Source organism: Tachysurus vachellii, chromosome 5 (assembly GCF_030014155.1).
Source record: "Tachysurus vachellii isolate PV-2020 chromosome 5, HZAU_Pvac_v1, whole genome shotgun sequence".
NCBI classification, from domain to species: Eukaryota; Metazoa; Chordata; class Actinopteri; order Siluriformes; family Bagridae; genus Tachysurus; species Tachysurus vachellii.
In genome coordinates, this window is record NC_083464.1 from 15249926 (window position 1) to 15276235 (window position 26310).

General features: G+C 39.1%; 1 protein-coding gene across 5 annotated transcripts in view; it reads right to left on the reverse strand.

Annotated features, from left to right (window-relative positions):
- The window catches only part of ptprub (protein tyrosine phosphatase receptor type Ub), a 202328-nt gene that overhangs the window by 61229 nt on the left and 114789 nt on the right, over positions 1-26310 (reverse strand). For all 5 annotated transcript variants that reach the window (XM_060869959.1, XM_060869961.1, XM_060869958.1 and 2 more), the window contains exons 4-9: positions 25027-25102; positions 21743-21858; positions 18669-18843; positions 12021-12314; positions 6937-7260; positions 4997-5106 (exon numbers count right to left, since the gene is read on the reverse strand). In XM_060869959.1, coding sequence (XP_060725942.1) covers positions 4997-5106; positions 6937-7260; positions 12021-12314; positions 18669-18843; positions 21743-21858; positions 25027-25102 — 1095 coding nt within the window. The remainder of the gene's footprint in view (positions 1-4996; positions 5107-6936; positions 7261-12020; positions 12315-18668; positions 18844-21742; positions 21859-25026; positions 25103-26310) is intronic.

Below are 26310 nucleotides of genomic sequence, written 5' to 3' on the forward strand. Positions count from 1 at the left end.
AGAGCAACGTCCCCTCGGACGAGTGGATGCTCCATCCCCAGACGGTTCTCAAAATCTGGGAGATTTTCGGGAAGGCAGAGGTCGACCTCTTCGCCTCAGAAAGCAACTCTCATTGCCCAACTTATTTTTCAAAGGACACAGATGCGCTGGCCAACGACTGGCCCAGCCTCCTTCTTTATGCTTTTCCCCCGATCGCTCTGGTCCCTCAGGTCATCAGACGAGTCAGGGAAGACAGGCACAGAGTCCTCCTGGTGGCCCCACTCTGGAGGAGCCAAGTTTGGTCCTCGGAGCTATTCAGGCTTTCCATGAAAGCCCCATGGCCGATCCCCCTGAGGCGGGACCTCCTCTCTCAAGCGAACAGGACAATCTGGCACCCGCAGCCAGAACTCTGGGCTCTGCACGTATGGTCCCTCGATGGGAGCCTCTGAGCCTCCCCAAGGACGTGCTACATACCATTGCTCAGGCGAGGGCCCTGTCTACGAGACGCCTCTACGCCCAGAAATGGTCAGTCTTCATTGACTGGTGCTCCGCACGGAACGAAGACCCTGTTGAGTGTGACGTATCTCCGATACTGTCATTTCTCCAAGAGCGTCTGGACAAAGGTCTCACCCCTTCCACGCTCAAGGTGTACGTAGCAGCCATCGCAGCATTTCATGCCCCTATTGCTGGCCAATCAGTGGGTTGAAACGGCCTCATTGTGCGTTTCCTGAGAGGTGCTAGGCGGTTGAAGCCCCCACGTCCTCTCACCGCTCCCACTTGGGACCTTCACACGGTCCTTGAAGCGCTCAAAGGACCTCCCTTTGAAACGCTGCGGTCAGCTGGCCTTCGGCCCCTAACGCTCAATACCGCTCTGCTACTTGCTCTAGCATCGGTCAAGCGTGTTGGTGATTTGCAGGCCCTCTCGGTGAGCCCTGCATGCCTTGAGTTTGGGCCCAATGACTCAAAAGTCATTTTAAAACCCAGGCACGGCTACGTACCTAAAGTGCTCTCAACGCCATTTAGAGTGCAGGTAGTTTCTCTCTCGGCTCTGCCTCTGTTGTCAGGTGAGCAAGAGCTGAATTTACTCTGCCCAGTGAGGGCTTTGAGGGTATACACTGAGCGGTCACAGCCGTTCAGGCAATCTGACCAGCTTTTTGTCTGCTTTGGTGGCCGCACCAAGGGGTCTTCGGTCTCAAAGCAATGCCTCTCGCGTTGGATAGTCGACGCTATCGCTCTATGTTACTCTTCTATGGGTCTTGAGTGCCCCATAGGAGTAAGAGCCCACTCCACTAGAGGGATGGCCTCTTCATGGGCCTGGTCTGGTGGTGTCTCAATCAAGGACATCTGTGAGGCGGCCAGTTGGTCCTCGCCGTCCACCTTTGTCAGATTCTATAACCTGGACATCCCGACCTTGCACGCTCGGGTTCTTTCGGTTTGATACGACGGCCTCTTCAGACTCCGTCATCCGCCTGCTTATATAGCTATACGCCCCGCCCCTTTTTAGCGGGCTTTGGCGCGCTGCATCGCCACAGGCTCGCGCAGCTACGCAGCGCCGTCATTGGTTTAAAAAAAAAGTTTACAGATTAAACCAATGGCAGTGCAGTTGCACTGCGTTATTGAAAAAGGCTTCAGTATTGAGGAAAAAAGGAGCTTTTCCCCCCATAAGCAGTACTCGTTCCGTATCTCAGGGAACCGAGGTTACGTTCGTAACCGAGTACGTTTTCTGTACACACATCATTCGCATTTAGTAGCATCATTGATATGTATAATTTGTTATTGTCTTACATTTACTGTAAGACTTACTGTCTTATATTTACAGTGTAAGGTTAATGTCTAAATATCATTGTTTTTGTTCCTTTGCGTTCCTGCTAATTTGTTAGCCTAATGCTAATGTGTTGCTAGCTTGTTCGGAGTTCATAATTTTGACGCATATATGTGAATATAAGAATCAGTGATCTCTGTGTATAAAGTTTTGAGTTAAATACACATTAAGATCTACCTCATGTAAAGTTTGTTTAGTTTATTTTGAAACCTGCGTACTTTAAAGCCAGTGTATTCATTATGCGTTATTGTACATTTCAGTTTCACACTTTCCTCACAACAATAAACCTGTAAACAGAAGGAAAAGCAGTCTTCAGTGTCTGGAGAGAGTTTATCTGGCTGTTAAAGTATATCAGAACACCTAAACCAAGGGCATCACAATAATTATTATTATTCATGTTAGTATGAACAATTCAAGGACCGTTTTTGAGAGGTATTGCTTCTCCCAATCATGACCTCGTTGATTGAGACCAAGGGCTTTTGAAGATTAATGCAGAGAGCCACATAATACTGTGCCTGCTAAGTGTGGGCAGAAGATTTCAAGATGCTCAATGCCTCCACATGCAGTCTTCTTTGTCATTTCTCTATAGACGGTATAGATGATAGCAGTGGGAGGACCTGCCAGCTCTTAGAGCCCGCACTTCCGCTCAATGGGGATCTGAGAAAAGTGGTCGATGCCGTAATCTGAGAGCAATAAGAAAGGATTTCTCCTAGTGCGATATAAAGCTCTGCCCCCTCTCTTTCTGTCTTTCTTTCACTTGCATGTCCTTTCCTTGCTAGAGAAAATCACGAAAAAAATTGACCCTACCTACACTTATATGTCAAGCCACTTATCCCACTTAATAACCCCTCTTAAGATGACACTGAGAGATGCTAAGCATAACAGAGCTGAGAACAAAAAAAAGTCAAGTGAAGTCCAAGTAGCATGATGGTGAAAACTGCATTAGAGAGACAGACACCTGATGGAAGAAATGAAATTCATCAGAAAGAGGTGACTAGCAAACTTCTGTCAACTTCTGTGTGCCATAAACACTTAAACTTCACTGAGATGAGCAGCTGGCGGAGGCAGAGCTGAGGCAGCACTGTTGCAGTTGTGGGGACAGATTGAGAGAGCTGCATAACTGAGAGGAGGCAAGAGGGGTGATACTGATCCAGCTGCTACAATCACATTGAGGACAGAAAATCCTGGAACAGAGGAACAGGGGGGCAGATGCTGGCTGTAGGAGACCACAACTGGCTGATCAACTAGAGACTACACTAAAACCTGTAAAAAGTTAAAGTATAATCATGTGGGATATGTTTTCCTGTTGCTTCTGTACTTTAAAACATCTGCTACATAACTGACAGACGCTCTCACTGAATTTCTGTTAACAGTTGTGAGCTCAGGGAATCATAAACACTGATTTGTAGTTTTTATTTATTTATTCCATAGCACTGCTAAATTGGTTCTATTTAATATTCAGAAGATATTGAGTGATTTCCTATAACAGCAGTGCTGACAGTAGCCTTACTCCATTATCATGTTTATAGTAGCAGCTTACACACAGCATTTCTGGATGATTGCCCTGAGAAAAAGACTACAGGACAGGTATCATTGTACTTTTTTGAAAAGTGACAAGCTGCGTTTGTGTTATTAACTTCAAGAAACCATTACGGCTGATATAATGTCAATAGTAACAGGAACTAGTTTGTCTTATGGATGTTCCACAGCATTTAACAGAACAATAGCGTTAAAAGTATGACAAATCATTATTTAATTAATAACAAAATTGTAAGCATTGGCAAATTGTAGCATGAGAAGGATAAAACACTTGGAGACATTCTGTTATAGAAAAGAATCAATGTTTCATCCCATCCAAATTTACTATAACAGCATGGTCTATTGTGCTTGTTTCTTACATAACTCCTTAATAATCTCAGAAAATAGAGAATCACCTTTAGAAAAGATAACATTCTGATGCTTACACTCAGCTTAGTTGGTACAATAGGGACCAATTAGAGAAGAGCTGCTCTCGAGACTCTAAAGCCGTAGACAGATTGCACAGCCAGGCCGCAATCACTGATTTGAAACAGACCAAATCAGCAAACAGACCATAACAACTCCAAGAGATAGCCCATTTAATAACCAAGAACAATAGCAATTCACACGGGAACATGTGGCAGACATCATTTATTAAAATAGCTCACCAATCTGTCACCCTCACTCAGAACGACTGTAGAATAGAGAAGACAACACTATGAAAGTCTATAAGATCATGAGAAGTTTCTGTCTTTTAGTTGTTACAGTTATGTGCTGGCATGTTTTAATCTTATTTCTATGATGAACTGGGCAGCAAACTGCAGCAAATGTCAGTCGGTTCGTCTGCAGAGTTCAATGTTTTTCATTTTTGCTGTCTTTTCCACTGCTGGTTTCGGACATGCAATGTATTACAGTGTGAGGGATATGAATGAAGGTATGACATGTGATTATTCTACTTGAACTTGGTTGGAAAATGACAGTACTGTCTCCAATTTCTCTTTGTAATTTAACCGTAGACAAAAGCCCAAGAACAGAGATCAACTGAAAGTGCACTGGGCAAACAAAATTGACAGATGATCCACTCTTCACTCTCAGCACTCTCAAGTTTCCTGGGGTGCTAAAAACACATTCCCTCCTCAGAGCTGCATGAGCCAATTCTTCAAACAAGGCACAATCCCAATCGATTTTTAAATGTTTAAATGTTTACCAGCTATTACACGTTTTACCACTAGGGGCTCGTACATATGTATGTTCTTTACAAAGATCTTCACGCATAAGCAAAACTTGATCAGTCCCATTCAATGTATAGAAATGTGCATATACATGGTTTTACACACAAAACTACGATTATGCGAAATGAGGCCCAAGATACTAGCCGATACTTGCAGATGATAAAAAAAGTAACTGTGTATCCTTAGAATAATGAATAATAATTAAATAACATCGGAATGTGGATTTTTTCTGCACTTTTTAACTTCAGTCAAAAAGCACTGTTTAGAAGCCAGTTAATCATGTAGCTAAAAGAAAAGTTTAGAAATTAGTGCCGTTAGTGTAAAACTACAACGGTCTCTGAAGTACTGTACAACAGAGTGTAGGTCATTATTGTCAGACACTATCCAGTAAAGGTTCATGGCACAACACTATATAATGTGTATATGTGATGCATAATGTAGATACCTCATACTGAGTAATGATACCATTAGGCTCCACTGGTTCCTCCCACTTTAGAAAGACCATGTCATCCAACGGGGTGAAGGTTAGAGACTCTGGAGCGATTCCTCCAGGAACTATGGGTGATTAGAGAGAGAGAGAGAGAGAGAGAGAGAGAGAGAGAGAGAGAGAGAGAGAGAGAGAGAGGCATCGGGCTCAGTATTATTAACACAACAAACTTGTACTCTTAGTAGGCATTTGAGTCCATCTGGAGTGAGTATGACCTAGGGGTATTCAACTGGCATTCCAGATGTGGACCCAAGAACCAATTTAACAGACTAAAGCCAAGCACTTAGCAAAAAAAAAAAAATACTTAGCAAAGCAGATACACATGAAAAAATACACCGGCTTTTTTTATATCACATACATTTATATTAATTATTTATCTGAAGGCAGCTCAATGGACCAGACACTACAGCTGCAGGGCTATTTCGATCAGAAAGAAGATTTTTCACATCCTGTCATATATTTTTCATTTTATTTGCCCTCTCTGGTCTGATTGGTGAACTGCTAGCATAAGCTTTTTAAAGAAAACACAAATAAGCATTTGTGAACAGTGTTTAAGAACAATTGGCTTTAAAAAAAAATCAGCATTTAATCTCTATGTGTCAAAATGGAAACATGAGGTACCACTACAACACAAAAACAAACACTTCAAACTATATTCATAGCCATGAATAACTGTTTACAGTTTAGCATCAAGCTAAATATTGTGGCCATTCTGTCATTTGAGTTGAATAGCCCTGTTCTAACAGGTCTGGGTCAAAACTCTTATGTTTGCTGACAGTTAATTGGTGTTCTGGTGATTTGTCACACGGTCTTAGCAATAAAAGACAGCTTCGGCTTTATAAGAAGAGTAGGGTTAAATGAGAAAGCAGGAAAGCAATATGTAAATCAATGAAGTGTCAGACCTTGACAGAACGGAAGGGCCTTTAATCCTGTGTGGTGCAGACTTTCTTATTATTACCCTTGTAGATTACCACTCACTACCAGGCATCATCAGAGACATAGCAAATTAGAGCATATACACAATTTCTATCTGCATAAACGATACAGCCGAGACAATGTGTCTGTAACCTCAGATAAACAAACAACCCCAAAAAGGAAAGATCCGACACTGGGCAAGGCCAGTTTACAGTGAATGGAAGCAATTATGCTTCAGAGACATGAGGCAATGTGCCACTTATGTATACAGGGCTGCCACAAATGGCAACAAAAAGCTGCCATGACTGACACACAATACAACATTTACAGCTGATAACAAGGCTCTTTATTTGGTCTATCAGTATTAGCATGAACTCATTAACACTGTGCAAATTGAGAGAGAGAGAGAGAGAGAGAGAGACAGAGAGAGAGAGAGAGAGAATAAGATGACCCACTCACTCATATAGACTGAATAATATTAAGGCCTTTTTGAGCATTAAAAACCGAAGCTTCTACCTCACTTTCACATGCACCCTCTTTAAAATACAATTCAACACATACTCACAAACAAAAAGTAAATGTATGCAGGTTTTTTCCCTTAATGGGAAAATTGATTGTCCTTTGTCCCTCACTTTAAGTGCTGCTGTGCCGAGTCATAATGCATGGATAAGCACAAAGTCTCTCCCTTCCACCTTCCCTGTGAGTCTCACAAAAATAATTAATATTTCACTGTTTTTTATGCTGACTGGTTCAGAGAGAATTGGGTTTTTTTTTCTATTTGTTTGTTTCACTTTTCTCTAGACACAACCAGAGATGAATGGAGACAAGTCACACTGCCAGCCCATCTCGTCTGCTGAAAATAAACCTAGCCAAAACCACTGGAAACTTTAATGGAAGTGTGTTCTATGGTTACAGTATGCATGTGTAATTAATCAAATGCCTAACCAATCAATTCTACTACTAATGAGAGCAGCATTACTCACTGTCTTCCTCTGTCTGGAACATGACCTCTTTCCCCTCCTTCTTGCCTTCAGTGTTGGCAAGGGCAAGGCGCACATTTACGGTGTGGAAGGGTGGCAGGTCTCGGAGGGTGAAGCGTGAGGTGTTGTGCTCCACTGCTAGGCACTCTCTAATGGTGGTGTTGTGCCCAGCTCCACCGGTACCACCTGCTATGGCATAGCGGTAGCACAGCGAGACAGAATAGGTGTAGCATCGTGTGAGGTTAAAGGCCAGAGGTTCCCACTGCAGAGTGAGCTGCCGAGCTTGAATCTCTGAAGCTCTCAAGTCACGCAGTGCTCGCATAGGTTCTGAAAAAGACATAAAGAGGACAAAAGTTCAAGACAGACAATTTCCAGTTTTTGCAATGCCTTTAAGTTATTACTTTAGTATTTAAGGACTATCATCCCAAATTACTATAAATTTACAAAGAATCTATCCATGAAACTCATCTGGTAGCTTGTGCATTTTCATTGGGAGACACTGCTATGGCCAGAACTGCTTTCCTGTTACCGAGTGTGCAACTTATTATAAAAAGACAGGCTGTCTCTTTAGTCTCCCTCACTCTCACTATTTCCTGCCTTCATGTCACTGTGAGAATGAAGCGTCTCTTCTTATGACGTCCAATTTGGCCAGTTATTGCTTCTGCCAGGTCACCCTGTTCAGCCACTTATTTTTAGAATGTCACTGCTTCTGCCAGGTTAATGCTGCCCTCATTTGGCTGTAGAGACAGAAACACTTACTTTTTGACTCTATTTTAGCTCACAACAGTGGATGAGGAGATAAAATGAAAATATACTGTCCTACTGAGCACGGTCTCTGAACTGTTCCTGAATAACAATAATAAAAAAAAGTCAAAGATACACTGCACACCATCAATGAACACATTTGTCTTGCTCCAATATTAACACAGTCAATACATTCTGTCAAGCAATATTCTACATAATGGATTGTATTCCTTTGTTCTATTAGTGGAGATGAGCAGATGCAGAGGTGACAGGATGAAAGCACTACCATTATAAGGTTATTGCCAGAAGGTATCATTTTTTTTAATGTATTACAGATCTCAATCATTCTGTCTCCATTAGTTAGACATTGACTCTCCTGCATTTTCCCAGAGGTTCAAATGAATTTCTTTGTATGGGCTTCATTACATTCATTTTCCTCATTCTTTTGTAAACCTTGAACAAATCCGAACAAATACATTTTAGAATGACAATAAAAGGAGTAAATGCAAGCCAATAGCGTTGATTGTTTTAATTGGGAAATTGGCTGTATGTTAAAAGCAATTACATCAGGTACCGTTGTCCCTTTTATTTAACTTGAAAAGACAACCTCAGCATGTACACATTGCTCACTGAGGGTCTCTAAGTGCACTGTTGTGTCACTCCATTTTGCTTAACCTAGTTTAAAGGCTTTATCATCCTGCCAGGTTGCGCTGTGGGCACCCACTTCTTGGCATCACTCTGAAATGGGACAGAACACAGTCGGGGTAGCCAAGGGCCTCGAGCAACATACTGATAGCCCCGGGGCAGCTGGGAATCCAAATGAGTGAGTTACTGCTTTATTATTCTAGGTAATGTTGAGACATGGGGAAGCTTGGTGAGTTTCAGATCAGATGGTGCATTGCAGGAAGTAAGTGAGGATCTAGCTATCACTGTGTGAGATTGCATTTAGTGACTTCATGATACAATATAAATCAATAAAGGATTTAAAAAAAAAAACTGAGGCACTGAAGACCAACCAAATCTGAAGACCAACCAAAAACATTCATATGCACACTTCTGGTTATTGTCACATGTTATTATGATGTGAAATTGCCATTTATATGATGAAAGAGCACACTGAGTTTCTGTCACCATTCAGTGCAATGCTGAATAATCATATTGTAAGGAAGTAATGTTGCACTGTGGAGCAAAGATGCATAATTTTCTGTTTGATCTGAGGTCTTCAGTGACCCAGCAGCCATGGCAGGAGGTCCATCTGTGAGGGGAATCTTTCTTTTCTCCCTTCTGTTACTGCTGTGAGCTTCTCACCAGGGAGAGGTAGGAAACCAGCCAGAAACAAGCCACTCATGTCATCACTTCACTTTTTTTCCCCTTGTTTTAGGGGGAGGATTCGCTCCAGGGTCTCAGGAGCATCCACGAAGCTGGCAGTAAAAATTGTTAACAAGCTTCTTGCGGAAGACAGACCATCTTAGCTGAACGTTCATATTTCGAGCCACACAATGAAACAAACTAATAGGCTGTCTTTGGGTGCCAGCAGGGAACATTTCATACAATTCCAATGAGATGACTGTCAGCGGTGAAACTGGACAAGAGCTAACAATGTCGCTGGAAAGATACGATACAGGAGCCCATTTTGAGCAGAGGTGTTGAAAAAGTGATTACAATTTCCAATGTGACAAAAGTCAGGGCCTATTTGGTTTATAAAGACAGATGAGTCAGAGCTAAAGTCTCTCCCAAAGCAGAGTCTGGGAGCACTGACCACAGAAAGACAATAGGTCAAATTTGATTGAGCTTTCATGCTGTATAGTGTATTTGTGAAAGCAACTCATTTCTAGAAGGTTCATGATATTGTTCTAAGTCATGCTAATACAGTAAATAAATTGTGGATAAGTTTACAGTGGGAATTTATTGATTTACTAGAAATTGTGTGAATACTAGAAAAAATGTTAAATCTTACTGTGCTATATACTAAGAGTAATGAATTATTGCTATTCTGAATATTTTGTCTGCCTACCCTTTAGTACACTCTATGATGTTATCACATATTACCTAAACTGTTTCTGCTTCGGCCCAAGACCTCTTGAGCCCACTTTCATTTTGCAGCTAATCTGGGCATAGGATAATCTCATATAAGACCACAGTGTGTGTGTGTGTGTGTGTGTGTGTGTGAGTGTGTGTGTGTGTGTGTGTGTGTGTGTGTGTGTGTGCATTCACGGCATGCCAAACAAATCAAAGCTTCATGTGCTCAGTCACTGCACTGTTCCCAATCGCACTCTCCAGTCCTGCAGTTAATTATATCCTCCACTCGCTTTCAACAGACTGCAGAATAGGAACGAGTGAGAATGCATAGAGTATGGAAAGCTTAATTTCACCAGCAATGATGTGCCTATATTGAAACTAAATGATTCCTTGAACAGTTGAGCAAATATGACAGTAGCTTTAACAGTACCAATATTCATGTGCAGCCAGGCGCCACTGTGGATGTCACACAGAAACACCATTTCCAAAAAATCGATTCAATTACAACTTAATGTAAGAGCAAAAATGAAAACACTAGGACTGTTTTTCTTTCTCTTTCACAGGTTGTTTCATTTCCTTCCACTGTTTCGAGACTCAATGGGCATTTTTACATTTGAACAGAATACCTGAGTGTGCACCGAGGATTGACTATGGATGCACAATTATTTATGGCATTTCTGTGCATGCATTTTTTTTCCACTTTTTCCAGAATGGATGTTCATTCGGTTTCATTCCCAGCATTCATTGGTTGAATACCAGATATTTTTGGCTGCCTGACATGTCCTTATTGAGGACCAAATGAGAACAATGCAACTTTATCAGATTTGTTGCTGTGTAGGCTGTCCCTAGACATGTGTGTTTTTGTGATATGCTTTGAGCAAGCCTTATGCAGTATCCCCATGACAGGTCACACAATTTCAATGTTCACTCACTGGAATGGATAGCTTTCACACATACAGTATAATACACACACACACACACACACACACATACAAATTATAATTCACTTAAAGTGACCGCATCAGATCAGGTGAACCACAGTTTTCATGTGACTGCCTGAATCAGCATTCATACTCCCCATCCACAGTTGTACATCTGTGCTTATCCAATCATTTGGCAGCAGTGCCATGCAAAAGAATTATACTAATGTTACATTAAACAACAGAATGGAGAAAAAAACGTGATCTCGACTACCAGATGGGCTGATTTAAGTTTTTCAGAAACTGCTGATTTTCTCAGAGTTTCACACACAACAGTCTCTAGAGTTACACAGAATTGTGCAAAAAGCAAAGCAAGGGTCTTCAGGCTCAAACACCTTGTTGACGAGAGAGATCAAAGGAGAATGACCAGACTGGCCTGAGATGACAGGAAGTCTATAATACTTCAAGTAAAGCACTCTTTACAACTATGGCTATGCCTTACTGTATCTATGGTTGAAAATCACAGAAGATCAGCAGTTCCCAAAATACTCACCTGTAACCAACAACCATGTCATGGTTAAAGTCACAGATCACATTTTCCGTATTCTGAGGTTTGATATGAATATTAACTTATCTGCTTGATTCTTTGCATTGCGGAACTTCCACATGATTGGATGATTAAATACCTGCATGAAGGTACAGATTCATAGATGTTCCTGTTAAAGTGGTTGGCGAATGTAGATGCAAACAAGTTCAGGGGAAAAAAAACCCCACCTGAGTCGATCTCCGGTCCAAGCAGGCAGAGAACACACTGACTAAACCTAGTATTTAGCAGGTGAGATTAATTAGAATGATATGTTTGTGAGCATTAAATCACCAGATTGTGCTGGACCCCCAGAAGTGGAAATGGGCACCTCTTCAGTAAGACCCTAGTTTTCCCATTTTCACACCTCTCTTCACTACCACTTTTTTGTCTTTACTCTTCACTGACAAATGGTATGTCTCTAGGTACATGAGCAGGCTTAAAAGAGTGCAATATAGTAGAAGATTTGAGAGAAAGATGGAATGCTTGGCTGAGGTAGGATATAATGGAAAGGACAGTACTTTTTGGAGAATGTGGCAAAGGTCACAGACACCATTACAACCTGGCAAGTGACCAACATGACAGAGACAGAAGACCTGAACTGCATTTAAGACATTTCAGCACCAACTGAAAACAAGCACTTTCTAAATAAAAAAACTTTCCTGCTTCAAAAAGGAAGAACAAAAAAATGTTCTTGGGAAGAAAGGCCACATGTAAAACCATATCTGTTTGATCAAATGTTAGACTCTCTAAAATGTATAAGGAAACCACAGTAGCTTTTCGACACTTACAAGCTAAGTGAGGTTTTTCCAGATACTTACCAGCACATTTAGTTCTGCTGATAAGAGGAGGTCCAGGGGGTCCAGTGCCACCTTCTCCAGGCCGGGTGAGCAGTACACTAATGTGGTACTCTGTGTCTGGATCCAGGTGCCAGAGCTTGTAGGTAAGCATGTTCACGCCATTGATCTCAGACCAAGGTGCGTGACTTGCTCTGTACTCGATCTCTCGGCGAATGATGGGCCCATCACCCAGGATGGAGTTGGTGTTGAGCTGGATGATCAAGTATGTTGAACCGGCTCTCAGCAGCTGGGGCGGAGCAATGGGAGAGGGAGGCACTGTAAAAGGCAAACATACAAATAGTTTGTTACTGGTCTAATTTGTATTTGGATTAGGGATGTAACCAAATATGGATTCATTATTTAATGTAAAATGTATAATGTACCCTAAAGACATATATATATATATATATAGACCTAAACATTAGGTGCCGTATTAAGGTTAACATGAAATCTGTTTGAGACTAGAAATCAAAATCCTGTGACAGAAAATTCATTCTAAAATGACATTCATTAATGTGAATGTGATGTCAAGCGTTCATTCATTCATCCTTAGTAAATGCCTGATCATGTTGGTTCAATTTATTACTAGTTTGTTTAAGCCTATATATTTGAAAATAAATACATTTTCTTCCTGAAAATACTGAGTTTCAATATGAATACTAATATTTGGAGTACTCCAAATATTAGTATATATATATATATATATATATATATATATATATATATATATATATATATATATATATATATATATATATTTGTATGTATTTATAGAGTGTATGTTTACAGCAGTTTTGTTAACATTGACAAGGAAAAATACAAGTTAAATATTTGAAATATTTAAAAATTCTGATCAACCCTACAACCAATATTTACTTAGGTGATTACAAACATATATCATTCTGAATATATATCCGATATACAAGCAACTAATCAAATGATTCCCCCCTACAAATGTCATCACCAGCAACTCTACAAGAGAATCGGGGACATTTCATAGCAACAAAGTTCTTGCTTCTGGGTAGATTGCACTGGACTGATATGTCTCTATTATCTGAGTTAACCATGACACTGGAACAATACAAATATCACTAAATATTCAGTTTGTTAAACAGATGCAACTATGGCTATTTTTTTTTTATTGATTTAGCAAACTCTTATTCTTTTAAAGATAAAAAAAGAATAAATTGATCCTAATCCACTAGGGTCCTTTATTTATTGCAACCCCAAACCAAAAATTTTGCCATTTGATAAGTAGAGTTTTGACTGAAGGTCTTGTATTTACCTTTATTTACCGCAACTTTACAAGTGTTATGTCTACAGCTGACTGTTCAGATGTGTTATCTGCCAATAAGTACAGCTAACTCAAAAACGTACCATTTCTATGATTAAAAACGTTATGATTTGTCCACCCACATGGAGAACATACACCTACTAAGTCACAGACAGCCTCTGACGTTATGGGTACAAATATCATGTTAACTCAGCGTTAAGAGCTAAAAGTAAGAGAGAGAGAAAAAATCCATACAAGGAGAGTTACACACATCAGCTTTCCAGGGAACCATTGGGATCACTGCATCTATCATAGAGAATAATCTTTCACTTTTTTTATAATGTACGGGAGCCTGGGCCTTCATTTATATTTAAAGGCTGCCATCTGACTAGGCCATTGCAGCGATTTAAGCTCCTGAACTATTAATGAGACAAGTAGGCATTAAGGTCGAAAGAAGTCTCAGATGATGGAGTAGTAGAAAAATCTGAGTGCTGTGGTTTCTGTCATTAATCCCCAGGCGTGTTCTGTGTCCCAGAGTACAGCTCTCCAATGCACTCCTCTATCCTAGCACTGTGAGAACCTTTGCTCATCCTGATACATGTAGAACTCCTCCAGGGAAAAGCGGAGAAGCAATAAAGTCAGCTTATCTTCAGTCAGGCTGGTCTGAAAATAATATTAACTCAATTTTTTTCACATCATCCTCATATCAAAAGCTGAAATAAAAGCCAGCCTGGGATTTACTTCTATCCGGTGTTTGTTTGCCTATGGTGTGTTTGTACAGGGAAGGATTTTGGTTTCACCCTCAGAAAACTTCACCCCAGAGACCTTCTCATGACATTATGTTATGAGGAACAGCAATTCTTTGATTTTTATTATTTATATACACAATAAAGACTGAATGTGTACAATTATCATTCATTTTAGCTGCTATGCATTTGTATTGGTAGTTCGTAATCGATACAATAAAATGTAAATGAGACAATCAAGCGAACTAAAAGGATGATTAGCTCCTTGTTAGCACAGTCAGTGGGGTGGATGGGATTGTGAATGACTTGTAGAAGCCTCAGAGAAATAAGAATCCAAAGATAAAAAATAAAGAGCATTACTATATAAGGCTGAAAAATAGAGCCATGCTCTGAAACATGAAGTCACAGTTCTTTGAAACTGTCCCAACTGGCCAATCTGTTGTGCTTAATTTAGGCGCAGTGATGCATTTTAAACTGGACCTCCTGTCCAAGTCAGCCCCATCAGAGAGCCCATCAGCAACCTGCTGAGGAGGGAAAGCAGCCATGTCCTAAACTGTCTTACACAGCACAGATGTGAGCCGTGAGTGGCATTACCACTTATCACAGCAGTAATGCTGTACAGTACCACTCCTTAAAGTAGGCTGCAAGCAATATTTTTGCTAGAAATATATGAAAGCCTTTGGGAAAATTTGTTTAAAATGGTGTCTAATGTATTCTGATATTCTTAGGCCATATATTTATCTGGGCTTTACATATGTATTATATTGCATTTATGAAAAAGCCATATACCATTATAATGCACATATATATTATTATTATTATTATTATTATTATTATTATTATTATATTTTTTTTTCTTACTTTCCTTCTTTCCTTCCTCCCTTTCTTCTAATATTCATTTATTTATTTATAACAATAATTTCTTGCAATTTTCACAAGGTTAGTGATATCCTGTGAGATGGTTATAAGAGCTTTCCTACTCATTGAGGAACCTGAGTTACTACACTTACATTTACTTCATACTTTTTGGGGAAGTTCCTGCCCTAATTCCAAGTTGCCAGTTCAACATGGTGACAATATATAGGAAAAATCAACCTACAGTGTCTTAGTAAGGTGTTGGTCACCACAAGCCACCAGAGCAGCTTCACTGCAACTTTTCATAGATTTCTAAACTTCCATAAACTTTTTCATAGACCTTTTTGTGTTGTGAGGATAGTGATGGAGATGGCGCTGAACGATACCTCATCCCAAAATCTTTTACAAGTGTTTAAAAGGGTTGAGATCCGGTGAAGCAAATGTCTATAGCAGATAATTTACAGAATTTCATTTTAGCAAACCATTCATTGAGTCTTCATGTCTTGTGGACACAGTATTTCCATCCTGAATGAGACCACTTACATCAGGATATACGAAAGTTTCACCACAGAATAAAGGTAAACAGTCTAAATAAATTTGAACTGATTTGTATTAACTTTGCATATGTATTCAAAACATTTCATCATGAGGTTCAATTCCCAGTTCAGGAGATCAAACACATTTTTGAGTCAAAACATGGAAAGAGTCGAAACATTAATAATCGTAGCTTATGGGATCCAGGGGGTGTTAGCTAATATTTCAAAACACCTTTCCAATTGCAATTCACTCCAGATTCATGTCAATCGGCTCATCTGCTGTTTTTACTGTGGAAAATGAAGCCTACACTTATTTCTGTGTTCCAGTATACAGTGATGTTAATACCTGCTGCCATGCAAAACATATAGATTTTGGCATGTTCGATACAGCCTTTAAATATCTGTATTTAGAATTTTCCATCTTACCCCTTACCCATGGCCCACTCACTCACTCTCACTCATTTTCTACCGCTTATCCAAACTACCTCGGGTCACGGGGAGCCTGTGCCTATCTCAGGCGTCATTGGCATCAAGGCAGGATACACCCTGGACGGAGTGCCAACCCATCGCAGGGCACACACACTCTCATTCACTCACGCAATCACACACTACGGACAATTTTCCAGAGATGCCAATCAACCTACCATGCATGTCTTTGGACCCATGGTCCACTGCATATTATAATTCCTTTTAATGACCTCCAGGTGAATATCTCTGCTATAAGGGGAAAAGTGGACCCAAATCATCACAGCAAAATACTTCCCACAGCATAATAGCTAGTAAATTTAGCTTTAATCATACAGTACTTTTCACATATGAGAGAGCAACAAAATATCACATTTTCAACATGCAGTATTCAAACTGTCAAAGAAACGAGAGGAAAGAATTTTATAATTGAAAATATTAAAAAATGAAACTTTGTTATGGTTAAGATAGAAATTCTGTAGACTCATCTAAAATGTGACCAACTGATGCAGCAAAAAATACACAATTTAATTATGAGTATTAACTCTTGGAGAAATGGTTTTTAAGGGCACTGGGACATACGCTAATGTCTTTAAAGCGTGGGGTGACAATCACAAACAGAATGCCCTGTGTGATAATAAGTACAAGTTTGAGAATTTTGATTTTGGTGCTTTATCATGGTTGTGCATTTTTGCTTTAACACACTATACAGTATTTCAGGGAAAACCGCAAAAGGAAGAAATCGCTTGATTATTCTGAACTTGATTATTCCTTGTATACAATTTAAGAATTATGAAAGCTAGGTGTCAGCTGAAATGAGCAAAGTCAGGGGTGTGTTTATGTATGTGTGTGCATGTGTGTAATTTATGTAATCTAGCTTTATAATATAATTTATATTATAAAGCTAGATTACATAAATTACACACATGCACACACACATAAACACACCCCTGACTTTGCTCATTTCAGCTGACACCTAGCTTTCATTTTCTTCCATTTTGGGAGCGTTTAATGCTATATTTATGGCAACAGCCAGAGGGTTTAATAAACCTTTGTTTTCAGGTAACTTTGTCTTGCCACAAACAGCCCCTTCCTTACCTCCGCCTAATCCTTGCTGCTGTATCTATCAACGGGATTAGACTGGCGGTGCCTCACCGACTCTATCAGAGTGTTCAGAGACATGAGTAGGTATGATACGGAGAAGCTAGGTAAGCTTGAGCCATCCCTGTGATTATTTCACACTTTCCTTTTCCCTATTTAGGGATCAGAGAAGAGCTGAGGATCAGAAACTACCGCTCAGTGAGTCCTGACCTGTCAGCCTAGTGTCATTGGTTAGCATTATGAGTGGTTTGCCTCCTGTTGTGCATGATAAGTAATGTGGGCAGACTGAATCACCATGATGATGCAGCCTAGCAACCATGGACTTGCAACCCTGACTAAATCTTAAGTTTGCTAAACCTTTGACATACATTTTTAAATATCACCATCCCTCACGTAGAGCCCAACATTATAGAAATCACTTTTGGAAAATGCTAACCTGAACCTGGCATAGCCTTCTTCCAGCCACTCTTTAAATACACACTGAAGTCAGTGAGTCAGGGGGTCTGTCAGAGTTTGACCTTGTTAATTAAAAAGACAGATTTTAGATTTTACCCTATGGGTTATTGACCTGCTAAGTCAGCATACTTAGATAAATGTCATTCTAACCTGTGCCTACCTAATATAACCTGTGCCTATGACATTTTAATAATATGTTCAAAAGACAGGCTTTGTGACGTGAAATTTAATATTGTGACTGCATCAAATGACCTTTTCTTGTAATTGACTACCGTTGCAAGATTATATTCTATTAATTGATTTAAAAAGCTATAAAATACTCTTTTAATTAGTGAGCATTATCTCTTCTCAGCTGTGATTATTTCTTATTTTTAGCAAAAATGTCAGTTAAGCTTTTCATGTGTGACTTTTTTTCCAAAACTGCAAGCTTATTAGACACTTAACCTACTTATCAGCAGAACCCATGCTGCGTTCAGGACTCCAGTACAGAGCTTCATCTGACAACTTAAATAGCCTGCTTTTAACATACTTAATGAGGCAGAATAACAGTTTAGGCCAGGTTGTACAGAACACATTGACTGCAATGACAGTGCATTTCAACTAGACTAAATCTCAACACTCATACTACTATGTATTTAAGACTTGGGGGTGTCACAACTAACTGCTACTACTGAGTATTGTAGAGCTCTGTGCAAAGATCATCTTACTGCTGTGAATAATTACACATTTCCCTGTTGAGTTATGTGATGGTGATTGGGGGCCATTCGTGTATTATTTGCTATCTGGTCTCAAAGCAGAAGAAGAAAAAGAAGAAAACACCAAATATGTTTTGGCTTTCTGAATTGTAAGTGGTTACAAGGCAAGGGTGAGAAATATATATAAATTGGAAACTCTGGAACCACTCCTGCTGTCAGCAAGATCTATATAAACACACAGTAATTAAATCCGGTCTGCATTATCTATACTGTAGTAATGTACATAAAACGCTACAGTATTACAACAGAGATACATAAATGTATTTACTACAACTGCAATGAACTCAAAGTGCAGAGATTTGTCTTGACACCTGAAATTATTTGTGGCTGACTTTTCAGGTAATTAAATGAAAAAAAAAAAAAATTAGGCAGGAAGGAAGGAAGGAAGGAAGGAATGAAGGGAGGAAGGAAGGAAGGAAGAAAGAAGAGAAGGGGAAACTTACCTTTAACAATGAGTTCAGCAAAGTTAGAAACACCAGAGCCTCTGGACGACTGGGTAACACAGCGGTAAAGGTCTTGCTCAGGCCTCTGGACGTCCTCCAGCTGGAAGGACACTGAAAAACGATTGCGGCCCAGGTGCTTGACTGAGGCACCTGAGGACACCTCGCCATTGTGCCGCTAGAATGGATAAAAGGGACGAGTAAACATGTTATTATCCAACCACAACAGGCACAGACATGCATTATTATTTAAATATCCGTATAATATCAAGGACATAAAATGTCTGAACAGATGCTCACAGTCGGCTAACAAGCCTGTTTCTATATTCCTATAATATCAGCAAGACATGGCTGACCAGTAAAAATAAAGGAAAAAAACATGATTTAGAGGAAAGGCTAATGCTGAGAATTATAATAAAATAATATGATTATGGCCAGGCCTGACATGAGTGACTGCTTTAAAAGAAATCAGGTAATACAGTAGCATTAGATATGGTCAAACCTTATTGAACCGGGTTACTGAAGTATTTGGAAGAAATAAATCACATTTCATGCATGAAAAAAGCAATCACTTTTATTTGATTAAGTTTGCACTTTGGGAAGAGTCAGAAGTGCCAACTTTTACGCTACAGAGTTGTGAAGGGTGTAGAAAATAGCTCTAGATAACTACTGTACATCATAGCTGAAAGACTGACTCTGATCAACATCAAATAGTATGAAACTAAGCAAGGAATAAACATGGGCATATAGGTGGAAAGGTTATAAGGGGTCAGTGAAAGCTTTCCTTCTCCCTGTGGTTTACATAATAATTCTGTGTTCCAGTGTGAATAGAAACCGCCTGTATGGTTGTTGGAGTATTTCAGCTCTCACGATATCTGCAGAACACCCCAGAAAACCAGGCCTTAATTCTTTATGATCAAAACTGATGTGACTATACTGGCTCTAGTCATGGTACTACAAGGCTTAAATCAGTTTGCAGACTTTGAGGCCGCACCATTATCTTTAAATTAGCAGCTATGAGGAAGGATAAACATCGAGTAGAATGGATCTGTTTAGGCTAATTGCAGTGCAGATGACAAACCAGCCCATTTGCTTGACAGAAGTCAACATGGTTTTTATGATTAAAACAAAAACACAAACTAGGTTTATAGAAGAAATGCTATGGTAGTGGTGAAGGGAAGCCATGTGTCTCCTACTGCAAGAGCGGGGCAGATTTCAAAGAGACCTTGAAAGTGTTTAATGTGCCAAATGACAGCATGTAGCCAATAGCATTCATCCTTGTCACAGAAACGTAATATCATCACAGATTTAATTTCATTTTTGACTGAGTCTTGTTTCTCCCAGCCACTAGGAAGAGAAAAAAAATAAATCCATGATACCAACATTGTGTATTTGGTGTCACCAACAAAAACGTGTGTATTAAACACTGTGCATATTATATTATATTATATTATATTATATTATATTATATTATATTATATTATATTATATTATATTATATTATATTATATTATATTATATTATATTATATTATATTATATTATATTATATTATATTATATTATATTGCCAAAAGTAGACAGGACACCAATCCTTTAAAACTAACACAATCATTCATTCACATCTAGGACAATTTGAAAAAACCGAAATGAACAAAGTGAGAATGTGTAAAACTCGACACAGGCAGAAACTGAAACCCAAACTAGTTTCCCTGAAGCACTGACCTACAACACTAGTGGCTATGCCATATTCCCTGTATATTATATTATTCATTCATTCATTCATTTTCTACCGCTTATCCGAACTACCTCGGGTCACGGGGAGCCTGTGCCTATCTCAGGCGTCATCGGGCATCAAGGCAGGATACACCCTGAACGGAGTGCCAACCCATCGCAGGGCACACACACTCTCATTGTATATTATTCATTCATTCATCTTCTACCGCTTATCCGAACTACCTCGGGTCACGGGGAGCCTGTGCCTATCTCAGGCGTCATCGGGCATCAAGGCAGGATACACCCTGGACGGAGTATTGTATATTATATTATATTATATTATATTATATTATATTATATTATATTATATTATATTATATTATATTATATTATATTATATTAGTCAGTACACAGGAAAACATATGTGATGGTTGTAAATATTAAACAGCGCATTTTGGGGAAAGTTATTGTTACTGTATTCTGTACTTGACTGGTTATGCACCTCTGTAACCTCTGTTTGTTGTCCTAAGCTCCCTTGTTAGGTTATGCAGATCACCTGTGTGTTGAATAAAAGTGTCACAATTTACACATTAAAACATGGGCAGTAAAAAAAAAATCAGGGATAGAAAATGCAGACTGTATCAGGAAATATGGGAAGTGGTAGCTCAATGGTTAAGGCATTAGACTACTGATCAGAAGGTAGTGAGTTTGAATCCCAGTGCCAGGAAGGTACTGCTCCTGGGCCCCAGCACGGCCCTTAACCCTCTATTGCTCAGCTGTATAAATGAGATACATGTTGCTCTGCCAATATTGTGTATCATAAAAACAAGAGACAGCTTGAATATAAAATATGACAAAGAAACTTATAATAATGCACAAGTAAGAAATAAACACCTCTCTCTCACACACATATCTCACTGGATGAGTAGCCTACATGCAAACTGAACTAAATCAAAGTCGTGAGACTGTTACGTGAGTGTGGGATGATACTATTCTCATATCACCAACGTCAAATCACGACTTTGAGTTACTGAGTAAAAAAAAACTAACACCAATGTTTTGGTTAATACAAAGCACTCTCCTGTAAATAAAACAAGACATTTGAATACTGAAGTGTACAATTTCTGTATTAATTCCTCACTTTATGTGCATGGGGTCCAGCACATAAACAGAACTCTATAAACTGCTCTAAGGGCACAAAAATGACACCAATGCAAAAATTAAAAATAATAACACTGAATCCGGTTTCTATACTTTTATTTTTTTTTGTGCTTAGTACACAATGATGGTCTTTGTGTATCACAGATAACCAGCAAACCCCTCGGTAAAACAGTAATCTTTGCTGTCATGAAGCTGTACTCACCTCCAGTAAAAACCTCTCTGCCTCTGATGCTCTTCCAGCTGCTACACATTGGAAGGTAGCATTCTGTCCAGCGTTGACCTCCACATCCCCCAGGCGAGAGAAGTGGGGGGCTTTATCTAAAGAAAAGCACAGAGCAGAGATTCAGTGATAAAATTATCAGTCTGTAACTCACCCATTTATAAATATTTGCCCAAGAAAAACAATGTCAGTGTGGGGCACAAAGGCTATTTCACACTGCAGGCTGGTTTTTTATAAGATTATCATGCACACTGGTTAAAAGAAAGCAAATATACTATTCTGTTTATATATCTATATGTTGAGAGAGAGAGAGAGAGAGAGAGAGAGAGAGAGACTAATTAGCACAACATTTTGATATTTTCCAGTTTAGATGCCCAAGAGAAATAAATAAAAATGCCAAAGAATGAGATAAATGATTTCTAGTTAAAAATGTCATTATGAAATATTACCTTTGATGCTTCAATTTTTTTTATATATCATAATTTTCAGAATTCAAAACATACATCCACAATTATTCATTTGTGAACCCAATTTTTTTTCATTCACTGCGACTCACTGAAATGACTTCCCTAATGAGACAGAAATGCTGTTTCGTAAACATTAAATCGACATTTCGCAGACAGTGCTGTGCATAATAACAGAATATGGGTTATGGTCTGCAAACATTTTCCATACATTGACTTTATTCCTGCATACCTAATATGTTTCAGATGTTAATTTTAAAGAGCAAAATATATTTTAATTGAGGTTTTTACAATTTAAAGCGTGGAAATCTGCAATAACCGACTGCTTCTCCGTTCACTGAGAATGTTACAGTTAGCTGAGGTGATTAGCTCTGTGTAGGACTTGTCTTTATACTCTGAACTCTGCGATTAACTCTGTCATTAATTTCTCTGCCTACCACCTGATCCAGTGCTGTGGGTTACTGCAGGCAGTACTAAATATGAATAGTGGGTATGCTAAATCAATCAGACATAGCACAGGAGGACTGGCTGGGAAACAGAAAGAAGCAGATTAAAGAGGGTCTTGTTTATTTATTTGGTTGTTGGGTTCTGACAGCGTATAAAGATGATTCCAGGAATTAGTTTGTACAAACAGGCGGTTGACGTGGCTACAGTTTTTGTAACTGGCAGGTGGCCCGGCGTCTTGTGAAAACACTAGTCTATAATGCTTGATTCGTAATTTATGTTCCTTTGTCTGCTATCATTAGGCATGCAAACATTTAAAAAAAATGGAGTCTAAAAAAAAGAAAATACAAACAGCAGTTGGTTTCTAAAGACTTTTAAAAAGATTTTAAAGCATTTGTTTATCAGTACTTTAGGCAGAGATTTGTTGTTTGTTGTTCGGAAGCACAGAAAACTCATTCTGTGCTCGGATATATTTCAAAGGAGTTATTGTCTACATATTAATTATTTTAAAAAAAAAAAACGTGTTTTCTCCCCTGCAGTGTTGATAGCACATTTAAATATTGTGTTCAGGTAATGGTGTAGAGAAAATGTTGGCCCAGCGGAATTGCATCACAAATGCTACACCTGCTTAGCACCTTGTCTACAATCACCAGTTCTGATTGCATGTTATATTAGTTATTTTATTTATTTTATTTTCTCTTCCTGTCCTTTTAGACACCTCATGAGAAAATTCCACATCCTGGCATGATGCCATGCTCGACAATGTGCCGAGATCCTGATGAGAGTCTTAATTATTTAATGGGCCCAGTGGGGTTCAAATGATGCCATCTGCTGCCCGCAGGAAGTGGAGAAGGCGGGGAAGTGGGTGGAAGAGCAGGAGGTGAAAGGCTTTGCCATGAAGGGCTTCCTTGACCGCTGCATCTGGTGTTTTCATTGTTTAGAATTTGACCTCATCAGCGCCGGGGAGCAGTTTATTAGTGCCGTTTAAAAACGAGTAAGTATTGCAGCTATTTACTGGAGCCGCGGGGCCTTAGATGTCCCTTTGAGGCCATCGGCTGCCCTGTTAACACCAAGCCAGCATCTCTTCCCCTGATACAGTACACCACATATTCAGCACTGAGCAGCAATCAGAGCTACACTTGGGAGTAATAAACAGGACAGTTTACCAGTAATTTTACAGTAATAATTACTAAAAATGGAATTCTGGTAATGTAGTCCTATAAAACAATCGCAGGAAATTTCATATTTAATAAATAAGATGAACATTAATTTAAAATGACTCATGTCCATTTAATAACAATTATGTTATGTTATACTAATAATTAATGACACATGCCACATGACATAATAATTAATTAACACATGACCTTTCACACATGGAATGTAAATTGCTAATCGAATACAAAAGCAGATGTCTGGACTCTAAATAACATTAAATAAACTGTATAGAATTTAACTATATAAGCTGCACTTCTTTCAATACAATCAGTAAAATACTGCTGAAAGTGCAAGGTTAACTTTTTTAGTATTATTTTAATTGCATTGCTTGCCTGTAGAATTTCCATAATTATTTCTGCAGGAAATTCTCAAAGTTGTTCAAACACAAGTATATATTTCATTCCTAGTCTTGTGTTTTGTCATTTCAATAACACTGGCATTGTGTAAATCCATAAACCGTTAATATCTACCAGCAATCTTGAGATCGTTTACAAACACAGGATGCTCTGTAACAGCCTATTTTCCCCGTGGTTATACTGCATCTCCATGCTTTGTATTTAAGACCTTCATGGTTCCAGTGAAGAGAAGACATCACACACTCCCTCACAGCTAGAGCTCACAGCTCTGATCTTGCCCTGTATGATCTCCAAAGTCCACATGCTATCTGAGCCCATTTCCCACTGAGGAACTGCAGGCTTCTGCTAGCAAGAAAGCAAGCAGAATACAAATATACATGTCATGACACACACAGAGGTTGCATGACAAAAAGACATACAGCGTATGATATTACGATAAATGCAAAGTAAACGAACTAAAAGCTGTAAACAGAGCTGTAATTCGACTGCTGGAAAAGTACATTAAATACTGTATTCCTTTATTCCTACCAATCCATGTATCATGTTGGTTGGAGCTGAAGGCCATGAGTACTGTACTGTACAGGGACATTAATAGGTTTGTTGCAGCTGATTTCTGACATAGGGCAGAAGATTACAGCTGCTCATCTCAAAGAGAAGTACCAGCTGCACCCTGCAAGGCTACAGTTGTATATGAAATGTGCAATGTTAAAATTGCCTCCTAGCATTGAACCCGTCCAGTTCCTCATCCACGCTCATCCACGGTGACCGCGGCTATGCTACTTACAGCAGGGATAGTTCAGCAGCAAGATGTCATCCACGGCAATATATCCCCAGCGGTCTACTGTCGCCTCCAGCAACACCTAAACAAAGAAATAAAATGTAAATACCCTTTTTGTGAAATAATAAAAATCCACAAATCCGCATAGAAATAACACAAACATGAACTGCAATGAATTACTTCACATAGCTTGATTACTCAAACAATTCTCTACCTCATTTTAACACATTTCTTATTAAGTGTAGTGTTGAATGATCCGCTTCAATATATATAAGCAAGAAAAGCAAGGTTTAACTAGCAGAAGAAAAAAAAAGGCTCATCTATCTACTGCACAAAAGAAAGCTAAACCCGGACCGTCATATAGTGAGAACCAGAGAGAGAGAGAGAGAGAGGGGAAGAATAGACACTGACTCTTTTAAGGGTCCCCAAGGCCTGAAAGAAATAAAGAAATAATGGTCTCATCAGGAGTGCTCTATGTGAAATATGACTCGTGCTTCTCATTCAGCTCGTGCCACATACACAAACACACACTCACTCATAATGCAAGTGGAAGAGACACAGGTCTCCAGGGACAAGAGACAGGCTCCACACTATCCAGACACGAAGGACAGCTAGCGCAGCGCAATGAAATCAAATCGATACAGCGCGCACGACAGCGATGATGAGATGTTATTACAGATGGGCATGGAGCGGGTAGGGCTATTGTTTGCTCTCCCCAAGCTAGACAGTGAGGCTGTCCACGCACACCATCAAAGTTATTGTTTCTCATAATCCCCGCCACAGAAAAACTGTTTTTTTTGTTGCTGTTTACTGTCTGCCGACTGAGCAGCAGCTCCAGGTCATTTTAACATGGTTATTTGAACACTTTATATTCAACTGGAATGAACTTTAATAGGGAAAGATTTTCATCCATCCAAACCCTTAACTCTGCAGCCAAAAGTGTAACAAGACATTGATATTTTTTTCCCTAATTGGTGTCACAGTATGAGATTTCTGTCCCAAAAATTCACATATATTCCATATGCTATAATGTTATTTTTGTGAAAAACCCATGACAGTCCATTTTACCTTTGATTGCCCTAAGAGTGTATACACGTGGAGGCAATATACGATCATGTTTAATACAAATCATATGAAAAAAATAAACCCACAATCCCAAGATATTTAGAAACCTCATGTCATAATCAATATATTATGTGAAAAAAACTATAAATAACTATATATAAATGTGTAAATCTTGTTTTGTAAAAAAAGAATAAATGTATGAAGTCCTTTTTTTATATCAAATCA